The 13274-nt window shown below is 35.5% G+C and overlaps 2 protein-coding genes across 5 annotated transcripts; one reads left to right on the top strand and one right to left on the bottom strand.

The window, feature by feature from the left end:
* LOC107618717 (ABC transporter G family member 8) lies at positions 2872 to 5192 on the top strand. Its single transcript, XM_021111312.1, has one exon. The coding sequence runs from the start codon at positions 3067 to 3069 to the stop codon at positions 4885 to 4887; it is 1821 nt and encodes a 606-aa protein (XP_020966971.1). The 5' UTR covers positions 2872 to 3066; the 3' UTR covers positions 4888 to 5192.
* LOC107619543 (SPX domain-containing membrane protein At4g22990) lies at positions 6318 to 12118 on the bottom strand. Of its 4 annotated transcripts, XM_021111310.1 has the most exons (12): positions 11817 to 12116; positions 11531 to 11642; positions 11099 to 11157; positions 10832 to 10952; positions 10323 to 10634; positions 10090 to 10194; positions 9553 to 10007; positions 9187 to 9488; positions 8612 to 8787; positions 7588 to 7778; positions 7308 to 7441; positions 6318 to 7170 (listed from the first exon to the last, which is right to left on the bottom strand). In XM_021111310.1, exons 3-12 carry the CDS (start codon positions 11149 to 11151, stop codon positions 6932 to 6934), a joined length of 2088 nt encoding a protein of 695 aa, XP_020966969.1. In that variant the 5' UTR covers positions 11152 to 11157; positions 11531 to 11642; positions 11817 to 12116; the 3' UTR covers positions 6318 to 6931. The 4 variants fall into 4 exon arrangements, with proteins under 4 accessions (XP_020966969.1, XP_020966968.1, XP_016177319.1 ...); XM_021111309.1 differs by lacking the exon at positions 11531 to 11642; XM_016321833.2 differs by lacking the exon at positions 11531 to 11642 and having other exon boundaries at positions 8612 to 8784.

Below are 13274 nucleotides of genomic sequence, written 5' to 3'. Positions count from 1 at the left end.
TAATTCTTAATTATAATTTAAATTTTTTTATAAGGAGTATTAGGGGCCAGTAACTTTTGTAATTTGTAGCCATCAAGTAGCCATCAATGATGATTTTAATGGTGTGAGATTGGTGTGAGATTTTATCCAATGGTTCACTTTTCTTTTGCTTGTTACATGCTAGCCAGAATTTAATAAAGTTGCTGGTCCTAGACTTTTTCTTTTTTTATTACAAACGGATATTTTCGACAGATTTTATCCCACGAAAATACAGAGGGAATTTTAGAGGGATTTTTTTTTTGGTAAAAGTATTCATTGTTTTTGTTTAATATGAAATATTATTTTATTAACAAAAAGAGAAATCAGCAAAGTTAGTAGTCAGGCCCAACAACTAATGGATCCAACAGTCTTTGGGTATGGAATCCCAAGCACCTGACCCAAAATAGAAGAGAGAAGTGTAACGACAAATAAGGGCTCCAAATAAAAACACCAGAAGATTTGTGAAAAATATGTCGAGAGATATGCTTTGTAAAACTACTCTACTAGAGTATCATCTTTAATTCTTTATACTTTTTAAGTAAAATTAAAATTAGAATTCTATCTTTTATATATAGTAATTTATTGACTAACAATAAACTTTTAAATATAATTTAAATTCACATCAAATTCATCCTTATTTTATTAGGTTACAAGCTACAACTTATTGTTTAATTTTAGAAGATTCAATTCAATTAAATTATCTTGTAATCATAAGATAGTCGTTTCAAAAAAAAAATTCATAATATTCATTATGCAACAACTTATGTTTGGTTATTGTAGGTAATAGTGTCTGACAATTTGTGTTCCAAGCTTTTTCTAATACCTTTCTGGATATTTCTTCTTTTGATACTTTGATTGTTCTGATTCTAAAGATTGATAATCCTATAAAGATGAAAGATTTTTTTACCAATTATTATTTGTAATGTTATCTACAAGGTTATTACGAAAATGGTGGTGAACAGGTTGCAATTTTATTCGTTTGAGATTATAGGATCACTGCAAGGTAGCTTTGTTATGGGAAGGAGAACTCCACATAACACCATTCTTGCACAAGAAGCTCTTCACTTCATGAAACTCTTGTTTTTAAAGTTGATAAGAAAAAGTATATGATAGAATTATTTGAAATTTTTTAGAACAAATTCTATCTATGTTTGGATTTTTATCTGTCGTCACTAGTCTAATTATGAGGTGTGTCAATGGTAATAAGCTGAATAACTTTGGACCCAAAAAAAGGGCTTTGTCAAAGTGACCTACTATCCCCTTGACTTTTTACGATGTGTATGGAGTGATAGAGATGCTATATTTCTCAGCAAGTAAAGCAGAGGCTATATGAACCAGTTGCTGTCTCTAGAGGGGTCCAACAATATCACACCTAATGTTAGCTGATGACTTGGTACTCTTCTGTAAAGCAACCAACCAGGACACAGGTTCAACGAGCTATTCAAACCTTAAATTTGTTTTGTAAAGCCTTTGGAGTGAAGTTGAATTTGAGAAACCTAAAGCGATATGTTCTCATAATGTCTCAAGGCAGAGAAAGAATATGGTCACAAGCATTTCTTCTATAAAATTTTTCAATTTTTTTGAAAAATATTTGAGAGTGGTGTTCGAAAACTCTAGAGCATCAAAGGTTGATTTCAATGAGGTGTTAGGACAAAATTTGACAGTGTCTAGCTTTATAGAAGGAAAAAATTTTTAATAGAGTCGGGTGAATTTGTCTTGCAAAGTTTGTGGTTGCCTGCATTTCTATTTACACGATGCAAGTGAGCTATTTTTCCATTACCACTTGTAACGAGATTGATAGATTGGTGCGTCAGTAGTGCAGCCATTACCCAAGGGCTTCATCTAACCTCTTGAAAAACTCTAACCACTTCCAAGAGGTTTAGTCGCCTTGCGTTTCGAGATTCTCACCTTGCTAACTTAGCCATACTAAAAAATTAATCCGCCATCTTTTTCAAAATAAAGATAAATTATGGGTTTGAATTTTGAGAAGTAAGTTTCTCTTAAACAGAAACATTTTATATTCATGCGGCAAGTCAATCTTTTCCAATTTGAAAAGTAATTATTAAAACGACAACTACATTAAAGGATTAGTTTTCTTGGTTAATTAGAGACATCAACACATGGAAAGACAAGAATTGGAATATCCATTTTGTGAATATTTTTAAAGAAGGCAACCAATGTGATGATTACCTAGCACAAAAAAGTGTAAATATAGAATTAAGGCTCTATTTTTGAGACACTCCTCTTAGAGAAACAGTCCAGTTATTAGTAGATGATGAATAAAAGACATCTCTGTCTCGTATAATTAGTGCGTAATTTTTTGCTGAGCTTAGACCCCGTTTATTACACCCAAAAAAAAAAAAGAGAGAAGGGTTTTCTACAAAAAAATTTTCGAGTTCAAAAATCATAGAAGTTGAAAGCTGCGTTTGGTGCTTATTCAGCAGAGTGCAAATGCTATAACAGACTAATTGGCAAAATTTGGAACCCATAATAACATTAAGACAGTAGAATGCCTTCAACCATCTCCTTGGCTGCTTCGATTGCTCATAAATGATATACCTTAGGGACTTCATATAAGTTCTTGCCTTTTGTTATTGTTTACTTTATTTCCTCTTTTCTTTTGTTTAGTCTTTACACCAAAAAGAATATATGATATACATACACACCATATTATTGTTAAGACTTTTTAGTATACTACATGTCATGTCATGATCTGACTCTCAAACTCACAAGTCACCACTGAAAAGTCACAATAAACATTATTTTTACTGCTACTCCAACTTGATTTTTAATAATGCAACAATGTATGGTTCACGGATTCTAGCTAATAAGTTCTTTGTTCAATAATACTAATGTTTATTATTGTTATTATTCAAGAAGAATAAAATACAATTAATCCCAAGCCACCAAATATGGCAAAACGCCATTTTAGTTCCCTTTTTTATTTCTGTTATCAAAACGTTACATGAAGCTGATCATTGTTACATCCAACACAATTAACAATTCAGATTCTTCTCTCCAGTCTCCAACACCAACCCCCTAGACTCCATGGAAGACCAGCCACCAACAAAGCCATCACCAACAGCTAAGACCTACAAGCTCACTGCCACTTCAATCTCCTACACTAAATCCACCACCACCACCACCACCACCTTTGCTGTACCACTCTTACTCTTCAAACACTGCACAACAACCCCACCAACCTACATCCTCAAAGAGGTCTCCTTAACTGCATACCCTTCTGAAATCCTTGCCATTGTTGGCCCAAGTGGTGCAGGAAAATCCACCCTCTTAGACATTCTCTCTGCTAGAACACTTCCATCACATGGAACTCTTGAACTCAACAATTCCCCTCTTATTCCTTCCACATTCAGAAAACTCTCAGCATATGTTCCACAACATGATGCATGCCTCCCTTTGCTCACAGTGTCCGAGACTTTTGCATTTTCAGCACACCTCCTCAAGCCTAAAACCTCTGACATTGCAGCCATAGTTTCTTCTCTTCTCAGTGAACTGAGGTTAACTCATTTGGCCAACACAAGGCTCTCTCATGGTCTATCAGGTGGAGAACATAGAAGAATCTCCATAGGCCTTAGTCTTCTCCATGATCCTGCAGTGTTGCTCCTTGATGAACCAACTTCAGGCCTTGACAGCACCTCTGCATTCAAGGTCATGCAGATTCTCAAATCCATTTGCGTTTCACGTCACAGGACAATTGTTCTCTCCATTCACCAACCAAGCTTCAAGATCCTCTCTTGCATTGATAGGATCTTGTTGCTATCCAAGGGTACTGTGGTCCACCACGGAAGCCTTGCATCACTTCAAGCATTCTTACACTCGAATGGCTTTACCGTGCCCCATCAACTCAATGCATTGGAATATGCAATGGAAATATTAAGTCAATTGAACGAGCTTAAGCCTATTACTCCACCAAGCATTCCTGAATCACCTGAAAGTTCATCAGCTGCAAGTTCCATATCTGATAACAATGGACATAGATCCAAAGAGATAATAAGGTACAAGAGCTCCAGAATCCATGAAATATGCACTCTATATGGCAGGTTTTGGAAGATAATATACAGAACAAGGCAACTCCTTTTAACAAACACCTTAGAGGCACTTCTTGTAGGGCTTGTTTTGGGAACAATTTACATCAACATAGGGTTTGATAAGGAAGGAATTGAGAAAAGGTTTGGTTTATTTGCATTCACCTTAACATTCCTACTATCTTCCACAACAGAAACCCTTCCAATCTTCATCAATGAGAGGCCAATCTTGCTTAGAGAAACATCAAGCGGGGTTTATAGGCTCTCATCATATCTCATTGCAAACACACTTGTTTTCTTGCCATACTTGCTTGTAGTTGCAATCATATACTCCATCCCAGTCTACTTCTTAGTTGGTTTATGTGCTTCTTGGATTTCTTTTGCTTATTTTGTTTTGGTCATTTGGGTAATTGTTCTCATGGCAAACTCCTTTGTGCTCTTCTTGAGTTCCCTGGCACCTAACTACATTGCTGGCACATCACTATTAACAGTGCTTCTTGCAGCATTTTTTCTGTTCTCTGGGTACTTCATCTCAAAGGAGAGTTTACCAAAGTACTGGCTTTTCATGCATTTTTTGTCCATGTACAAGTATGCACTTGATGCATTACTCATCAACGAGTACTCTTGTTTGGCCACAAGGTGTTTGATATGGTACCAAGAGAATCAAGTTTGTATGGTAACTGGGGGTGATGTGTTGCAGAAGAGGGGGCTCCAAGAAAGTCAAAAATGGACCAATGTTTACTTCTTGATTGGGTTCTTTGTGTTGTACCGTGTGCTTTGCTTGTTGGTTTTGATTAGAAGGGTTTCAAGGTCCAAAACTTGAACACGGTTCTATATTCATGCGAAGAAATTGTGAGGCTAATGACAGTATTATCAATGGCTGAATTGAAAATGTTATATCGTCCGAATGTGCTTTTGTTTTTGTTTTTGATTTGAAATACAGCCACAAAGAAAGTTTATTTTGTAGATATATGATGATGAAGTTGACTACTCTTGATTCTACTCTAGCTACTTAGTTACTTCTACATGCACATTTCTTGTTTCCTTCCCTTGGAAACGGATAATCTAAATGATTTGTGATGCCAACGCCAACTTGTATTGTGAATAATATATTTCATTTTCTCGAGAGTGGACAAGATTTTTTCTTTTAATTTTGTTTTCGTTTTCATGTACATACATCAATGGTACCTATATATGACATGCTAAATGCAACCTCTATAAGCATAAGAAAACATATTTAAGTATAGATCATTGGATCTAAATCATTAGGTATAAAAATTTCTTCTTGTCTTGTGGTTTTTAACATGAAAGAAAGAGGGAAAGAAAAACTAGAAATTGATTGGCATTAAAATGAGAGACATGAGGGGATCAATAATTCTGTATTTCGTTCTTGTGTGACCTGGGCCACCTTTGATGGGTGGAAGAGAATATATTTTATTATTTTATATAACATCATGAAATCTTAAAGCTAGCTAGATTAATATCTCTTCTCTTGGCCTATTATTTAATTTGTTCAATTTGTTTAACTTTGTTGTGTGTCACGGGTGTCTCTTACTCTCACCTTTGGTTGCAAAGCAAGGAAGAAGAATCCAAAAGCGTCCTTCTCATTATGAAGATTTTGTCGCTTGGCTAAATTGATTGCAGTTATTCTTTTGTCTGCTCTGCAGTCTGCACCATAGTGGTATACTATTTTGGGTTCACGGGTTACTAAATTGCTGTGTCCCGTGAACATAGTTTAAGGACTAATCTTCATTATTATTAGAATCTTGGCTTATACAATAAGAAGTGTATTAATATGAAGTAACTGTATCTATAAATAAATAAATATATTTGACATTAAGGCGTTTTACTCTAATTTGAACCTTACATCGCAGAATCCACGAAATATGAGAAGAAGTACTTATGGATGGACTTTTGCTTTTGTTTTTCTTCACAAATGTTACAGCATACTGCTTCCTGTAGTTTTCAACTGCTAATGAACTCCAAAGGGTATTATTTCTTCAAATGTACTATGTATATATACAGTATAGTAGTATACACACACCTAATTAATAACGAACAATATATTCCTCTTGGCCATTTACCGATCGGAATCGTGTTATAATCCTGATATTGATAATAAAGGATTATGACAGCATAATACCATATATATAAGTTAATCGTTTGATTCATCAGTAGCTTTGCTAAGCCGAATTCTTTTGTTTTATTGTCAAAAAGTTAAAAGGAATCAAACATGCTCTATACCATTCTCATGGTTGATGATATTTACAAGCTTAATTAATTCAACGAATTTTTACAATGGTCATAGATGACAGTAGTTCGACAAGTAAAACTGAAGCCCAACTAACATGACGTTTGTATACACAATACAATATATATACTTAATAATAAATCCAAACCAATTAAAATTAAAATAAAAAAAGGAACCAACCACCACCTTGATGTGCATAGTGCACATATATAGCTAGCTACTAGCTAGTAGCTAGTAACTGTCTCAGAAGAAATAATCGTTTTCTTTTACTATTGGCTAATGAAGTTATTTGGTAAGTGCATCAGCGGCACAAAGAAACCATGAAAATATTTTGGTACTCCTTGGCGACAAGGTTTTCTCCGCTAAAAAAACCCAAGAAAAACTGAAAGACGAAAATCCATTTGTGTTAGTTTGAGGAACATTCAGCTAAAAATTTACAATTGGCCAACCTACATGAATAACATCTAAGATTTGTGTAGCCCAAATTAAAGGACCTTGATAGCTAGATCAAAAGAAATTAGAAAGAACTGCATGAAAACATTCAAGAATGACAAGGAGGTGAATTGTTTTAAAAATCAAATCCTCTCCTTGGAAGGCATCGATCCAGGCAGCAAAATCAATATAAGGAATTATAAGTGTAGAATGTTGCTAAGATGGAAGCTATGCAAATGAAGAGGGAAGGAAGAAGGGTTATATTTAGGAGCCTGCTGACACCCACGTAGCCAGCCAGTGTGATGGTTGCATCAGCTATCACTCTTGCGATTGTGCCGGCCTCCGTTGAAAGGAGCCCTCCATTGTAGGTTCCTCGTGAAAGCCTCGATGACATCACTCTTGAAAGGAGTGACAAGTTAACCCCTAATATGATCACCACATATGCAGATCATTATTAGCTACCGTTGCATTCTGTCACATTATTCTGAGTAACAACTGCATGATTAAATTTCGCTTCTGATCATTATTTGTAAGCTAATAAATGACAGATAAAATCTTACCTTCAAGTACTTCAGCAGAAACAAACATCAGCAGACCTGAACAGATGTATTGTGGCTCAGAATATGGAAAAAACAAGTTGAAGCTGCAGATTATGCCTATGAAAACCATAATTTCTGATGCCAACAGGATTTGCCTACAAACAGGTCAATAGAATGGTGTTAGTCCTTCTATTGCTTTGTTTTAAGAATGAAAAATGGGAAATGTATTATCATGCATCTTTCTGAAAATTCCAAAACCACGTCATAAATTATCTTCGTAAGTGTTTTTTTCACACGATACCTGTCCTCAAACATATTGCTTATATAGTTTCCAACAACAATGTTTACAGGAAGAACTGTCAGGCCGAGGCATGCAAGAAAAATGGCGACTGTGCTCGTTGACCAGCTGAAATAGTATGTTGTGATGACACTAGATTCTGATAGCAAAATCTCCATTGCATATTTGAGCATGAAATATATCAATAGCTGAACCTGAAGACATGACTTAAAATTTCTCAGATGAAATATGTATTGCAAACATCAAAGAAGGATAAGGGTCAAGCCATATAATTCACAAGTTCTGATAATTAGTAACGACTACAAGGTCAAAAGCAAATAGTAGCAACTTAGTAACTTGGCAAAAATATCCTATGAGGTTGTGTGAGGCAACCTCGTTGATAAGATTGTATAGATAATTGTTAAAGACTTCCTATTGCCCACTAAGTTTCTGTAGTTAGGGGTCATATTGTATAGGTAAAATATTCAATGAGATTTCTAAAGAGAGTCTCATTAGATGAGGGTGTGTATTTAATTGATTGGAAGCTCCTAGTTTAAACTTCGTCTATTTATAATTTGGTAGTCGCTCGTTTTTAATTATATTACTCAAATTTGAGACACAACTAAGCCCATTTAACCATTTTTTCCTTGTCAACCTTTTCTTTTCTTCTTTCTCTCTGCCCCTCCGTCTCTGGGTGTGGCGCCAAATTAGTGACAATTTGAAGCCACGTGTCTCTGTTTGCCAGTGTCATATTCATCAGCATTTGGCATCCCTTGCCTACCAATCTCGTGATCTCAATTGAACATCTTTTCTCACCTCGTTATGGTTGCTTTGAACCGGGCGATCTAATGGTTACTGGAGCTGAGGGAAAAAGGAAAGAAAAGATTCTTCGGGGCTTGCCTAAGTATCTTAGATTTGTGTAATTAAAATTTGGGTAAAGATGACTGGCTACCAAATTGTAAATTGAGTAAGTTTGGATCAAGGATTTCTAAGCATTTAAATAGCACAGCCTCATGTAAGTTTGTAACATGTATAGTTGATCACAAACCTTTACAGAAGGAGTAAGGAGTCTATATGCTGATCCAATTGAATTTGCTGGTTTACGCGATTCCTGTGGAGCTTCTTCACTACCATCACAATCCTCCGGAGCTTCTTCATCTGCTTTGTTTTCTGAACTAACCAGCAATGGTTGTTTTTGGCCTTTTTCAAGTGCACTGCTTTCTGCTTGTGAAGGACAAATGTGTCATTTTCCATTATTTATGCGATGGTTAACAGAATGAACAAACTTCTTAAACATAATTTAAGGCATACATGAATTTTATAAAGATCCAAGTGACTTAAAGCCATATACAGGGGCAACCCTATAATTTAGACAAGTCTGTGATTCTTAAAGGATTACGTTTTGGCAGCAGATTCACCAATTCCCTAATTAAGAAATTAGAGATTGTTACATTTTAAGGCTAACTCCCTCCCTTGCATACTTTATTTGACTGGTTTAGTAGTTGTGCTGTGTAATGCAAAGCAATATAGCATTCAGCATTGTTGGGTAGCAGCCTAATTAGCAATTTTTTAAGTACTCGATAGAAAATGTAAAAATAATCAGCAGAGACATGAATTCAGTACCAGCATTGGATTTACGTGGTTTATGATTCTCTTCAATATCATGAGAAGGTTCCTTAAAACTGAACGACAACCATATTAGATACATGAGCCAGCCAGCAGCCATGACCCACCCGGGCAAGGTATCTTGGTTGAATGTGATCTTGTAGATCTTAAAATTTATTTGCAGTAACCCAGCCAATGCAGGACCACAAGCCATTCCAAGAGCACTCGCACTAACAAAACCTGCTGATGCTTGCAAACGAATTTTTAAGGGCACGCAGTCACTGATGTAACGTCTGTTAACGGCTCTGGCAGAACCTAACCTGCAATTTTCATTTAAATGTTATTTATGCTCATCAATCATCAAATGAATAAAAGCACACTTACCCACAGCAAAGACGACCAAGTAAGAGGATCCATATTGAATTAAGGTCATATGCCAATGCATACAGGGCATTTCCGAGAAAAAGGGTGATGCTACTGAATATAAGTGGTCTGAAGTAGGACTTATTTGACCACGCACTGAAATACACGGAAGAAAACACCTGCGCAACAGCCATTGCTCCAATCACAATACCGCAAACTGTTGGTGCAGCCCCAAGACTCTCAGAGTAATCATCTGCCGTTGGGACGATGATATATGTGTTCACCATATACAAAAATGTATTAGCCAGGTTCAGAATAAGAGACATAAAATGATATTTTTGATCATCGATAGGCTCATCAGTATGTGCAGGCAGCTCCTCTTGCATAATGAGTGCATGTTGACCCAGAAAGTTAAGAAAGTTAGTTGAGTTGGTTAACCTGTCAACGGCTGCTCTTATTGAATCAATGACAGGATCCTGCATATAATGCAAGGTTCTAGTCAGCACAAATGTTTGCTTAAGAATATTGCAAGTAAAAAAACAGTGCAACTGAAACGACCTGAAGGGGAAGAGTAGGCTGATCATAAATTGATAAGTAGCTGCCGTGGCGGTCTTGAAGATCATGGAGATTGCGAGATAAGGCTCCCACAACAGCTCCAAATCCCTGCAAATTCCACATCTGTTAGCCAATATTCATCCCTGGAAACAATAAACATCAACTACATATGGATGTAGCTGATTCTGCAAATTAAAGGCCCAAATAAATATTTGTGTTAGAACTAAAGGCATTACCACATGCTTGAAAACTTGCTGCAGCTGAGAGTAAGGATGGTTAGCACGAGTTTTGACATAGTAATCGGTGAATCGATAGCCAAAACGTTTATCAAACTTCTTCAATATCTTGCGCAGACCAATAGCATTGATCTCTACAAAAGAGAAAAGCTTCAATAAATCTTGCCCCACTGCTCTATAATCTTCGCGTAGTTTGGCTATTTTTTGTAACTCAGGCTCCGGCTGAACAGCATCCTGCTCCTCTCCAAGCTTTGCGATCCTGCTTGCCAAAACTCCTTGCTGTTCCAGAAGGAAAAGGACAATCTTCTCAATCTGCGTTGTAATAACAAAACAAGAGAGAATCAATTTATGAATGAGACACATTCGATAAACAAATAAAAATTTCATGTTTGGCATGTACTCATGTAAGCGGAATCTAAATTGGGCAGTTAAAACTAATGAGATAGAAAAAGGTCCAAGGTTCATATAATAAGAGACTAGTAATCATAGAATGGACAATGTGAACAGACCTGATTATCCAGCATCCTTGAGAAATCCTTTAGTACATGTCGTCTATCTAGTGTTCCGAGTTCTATTTGTTGAGCATACTGTTTTACTCGTTTCTTCATTTGTTTGTAATTTATGTAATATCTAAAACAAAAGTTAAAATCATTAGCATGCATGTAAAATGTTACTGAATCCAGGGTGCAAGTTCTTCAAAGTTCTGAATTCAGATATTTGATTGGGATGTTTGTAAATCCCAACACAGCAGGCAGGTAGGCAGAAAATAAACATACCCTTGCCATTCTTCAAGTTGTCTTTCTTTCAACCTTTTCCCGAAGGCAACCATCTCTGCCTGCAATTTTTCATGATAAAAGGTTGTTGTATCAGTTACTTATGAGTATCCTAGCCGCTCAATTCAGATACATCACGGCTTGAATCCGAATTACACCATATAATTTTACGAATCTGCATGCATTAATTCCCGGCCTAGTTTAATATGAGTAGCTAAGAACGCAACAAGTAAAGTTGTGAAGCCCAATCATGGCCTCATGGGTGGATCAGAATCCTGAACATACCAAAACGGCAAAACCACCAAATGACGACACACCTCTTCACTGAATTGTGAACTACATGGGGTTCACTGTAGATAACAAAAAAAGAGGGGGAAAATAAAATAACATATTATTTGAAACTAAAAAGGCCATGTGGTTATTAAGAAATTGTACGTTATCTAAGCAGTGACACAAACTTGTTTGGATCGAACCATGAATTGATTTCACCGTTCAAGTTCAACCTATGGATTAATAACAACAATGGAGGCTCTTTCACATGCCATAGCTGAATAGTGAGAAGCAAATCAAGTACTTGATGCCAACATTTCAAGCCCAGCAACCGGGCCCATTCGGCCCAAGAAGAAAACACATAACATGAACGAAAACGAAGCAAAAGAAAAGCGAATCTGTAGAACGACGATATGCATGATAGCAATAGAGCGATAAGAAGGAGGCTTACCCGAAAATGGATCAAAAAAGAAGAGTATGCATGCGGCGATGATCGAATTGTGGAGCAATTTGGAAGGAGGAGGAAGAAGAAGGATAAGGAGAAGATCGAGCTGAGTTTGTCGGAAACGAAGCTCAGTCTTAGGCTTGTTTATTTCCGTACATATCGCTCGCTTCTCTCTTTCCATTTTGCTATATATAGATTGCAATACAACCCACAACTTCTCATCACAACAACTTCAATTCCGTTCAAAACTATACTATTACTACTTTTTTATTTTAAACATACAAATATATCTACATTCTAAACTTTAACTCATCACTATATATACCGTCCACGTCAAAATTATTTACTTTCACTACGTGCATGTGTCGCATTTCTTAAATCTTATATTAACTTAATTAAGAGTTTCACCTTTAATTTTATTTATGCATGTTTATTTATTTAATTAGTGCAACCAAATTTTATAAGGATACACATGCTTTCTGATAATTAATACTAATACTCATCAATGGTGCAAATATGCAATATATATCTAAAATGTTAAAACTGTGAAAGAATAATATACCTAAATTTTGTTCTAAAATAAGTAAAAACGTATCATTAATTATTATTATTACTATTACCTGCGCTTTTACATGTGAAGTTACAAAAAACAAAATGCAGATCGTCGCAAAGAAATATTTAGCTTTTAATAACATGCAACATGCATACACACGTTATAATTAAGCTATCTATCCTGATTAATACACAGGTTGGTCTGCTAAAAGACAGTTGTGATATTTCACGGAACAATCCTTTTCTTTGTTGTTCTTCCTTTTTCTTTTTTGTCATGAATCCTTAACTTTCTGGGGATAACATACAGCGCAGCAGAGGAATAGAGTTAGACAAATCCATCGGTAAATGAATATATGATAGCTAGAGATTCTAGATTTGTAGAGGAGGGAACACGTCACCATCTACATTCTGCGATATGACGCCACTACTCAAGCCCTCCAGTTGCCACCAGTGACAAATCCATCGTTACGCGTAATTGGAGATGTATTATTTGAATTTAGCTACATTTAATTAAGTAAAAAATATTTTTATCTTTTTTAATAAGGAGGTCGTAGAGCGATACTTATATCAGCTTCCGATCCACATGCACCGAACAAGTTACGCTCTCTGCATAAACAACGTCTCGGTTAAACTAATAGTCTGTTAATAAGATAATTTTAGACTATTTTAAACTAATTCTTTTATTGTCTTTCGAATAATTTTTATGTCGATATATCTAGTTTTATTTTAGACAAAATAAGAGGCACATTATAGTGAATAAGGATAATTAAGCAGCTGTTTTCGATAATAAAAATGTTTTGAGATACAATAAATATGTCTAAAATACTTTATTTTTTTATTTTATATTTATTTATTATTATTAAAATAAATAAATAATTTTAAAAGGAATAAACATATAAATATAAATACGAT

The sequence above is a fragment of the Arachis ipaensis genome, chromosome B09, assembly GCF_000816755.2.
Source record: "Arachis ipaensis cultivar K30076 chromosome B09, Araip1.1, whole genome shotgun sequence".
Taxonomy (NCBI): domain Eukaryota; kingdom Viridiplantae; phylum Streptophyta; class Magnoliopsida; order Fabales; family Fabaceae; genus Arachis; species Arachis ipaensis.
This window is presented reverse-complemented; position numbering and strand designations above follow the sequence as displayed.

Coding starts and splice junctions, on each gene's coding strand:
- LOC107618717 (XM_021111312.1), top strand. CDS start 3,067: ATGGAAGACCAGCCACCAACAAAGCCATCACCAACAGCTAAGACCTAC.
- LOC107619543 (XM_021111310.1), bottom strand. CDS start 11,151: ATGGTTGCCTTCGGGAAAAGGTTGAAAGAAAGACAACTTGAAGAATGG. Junction 9,489..9,552: donor CTTGGTCGTCTTTGCTGTGG/GTAAGTGTGCTT, acceptor TGAAAATTGCAG/GTTAGGTTCTGCCAGAGCCG. Junction 8,788..9,186: donor ACCACGTAAATCCAATGCTG/GTACTGAATTCA, acceptor GTCCTTCACAAG/CAGAAAGCAGTGCACTTGAA.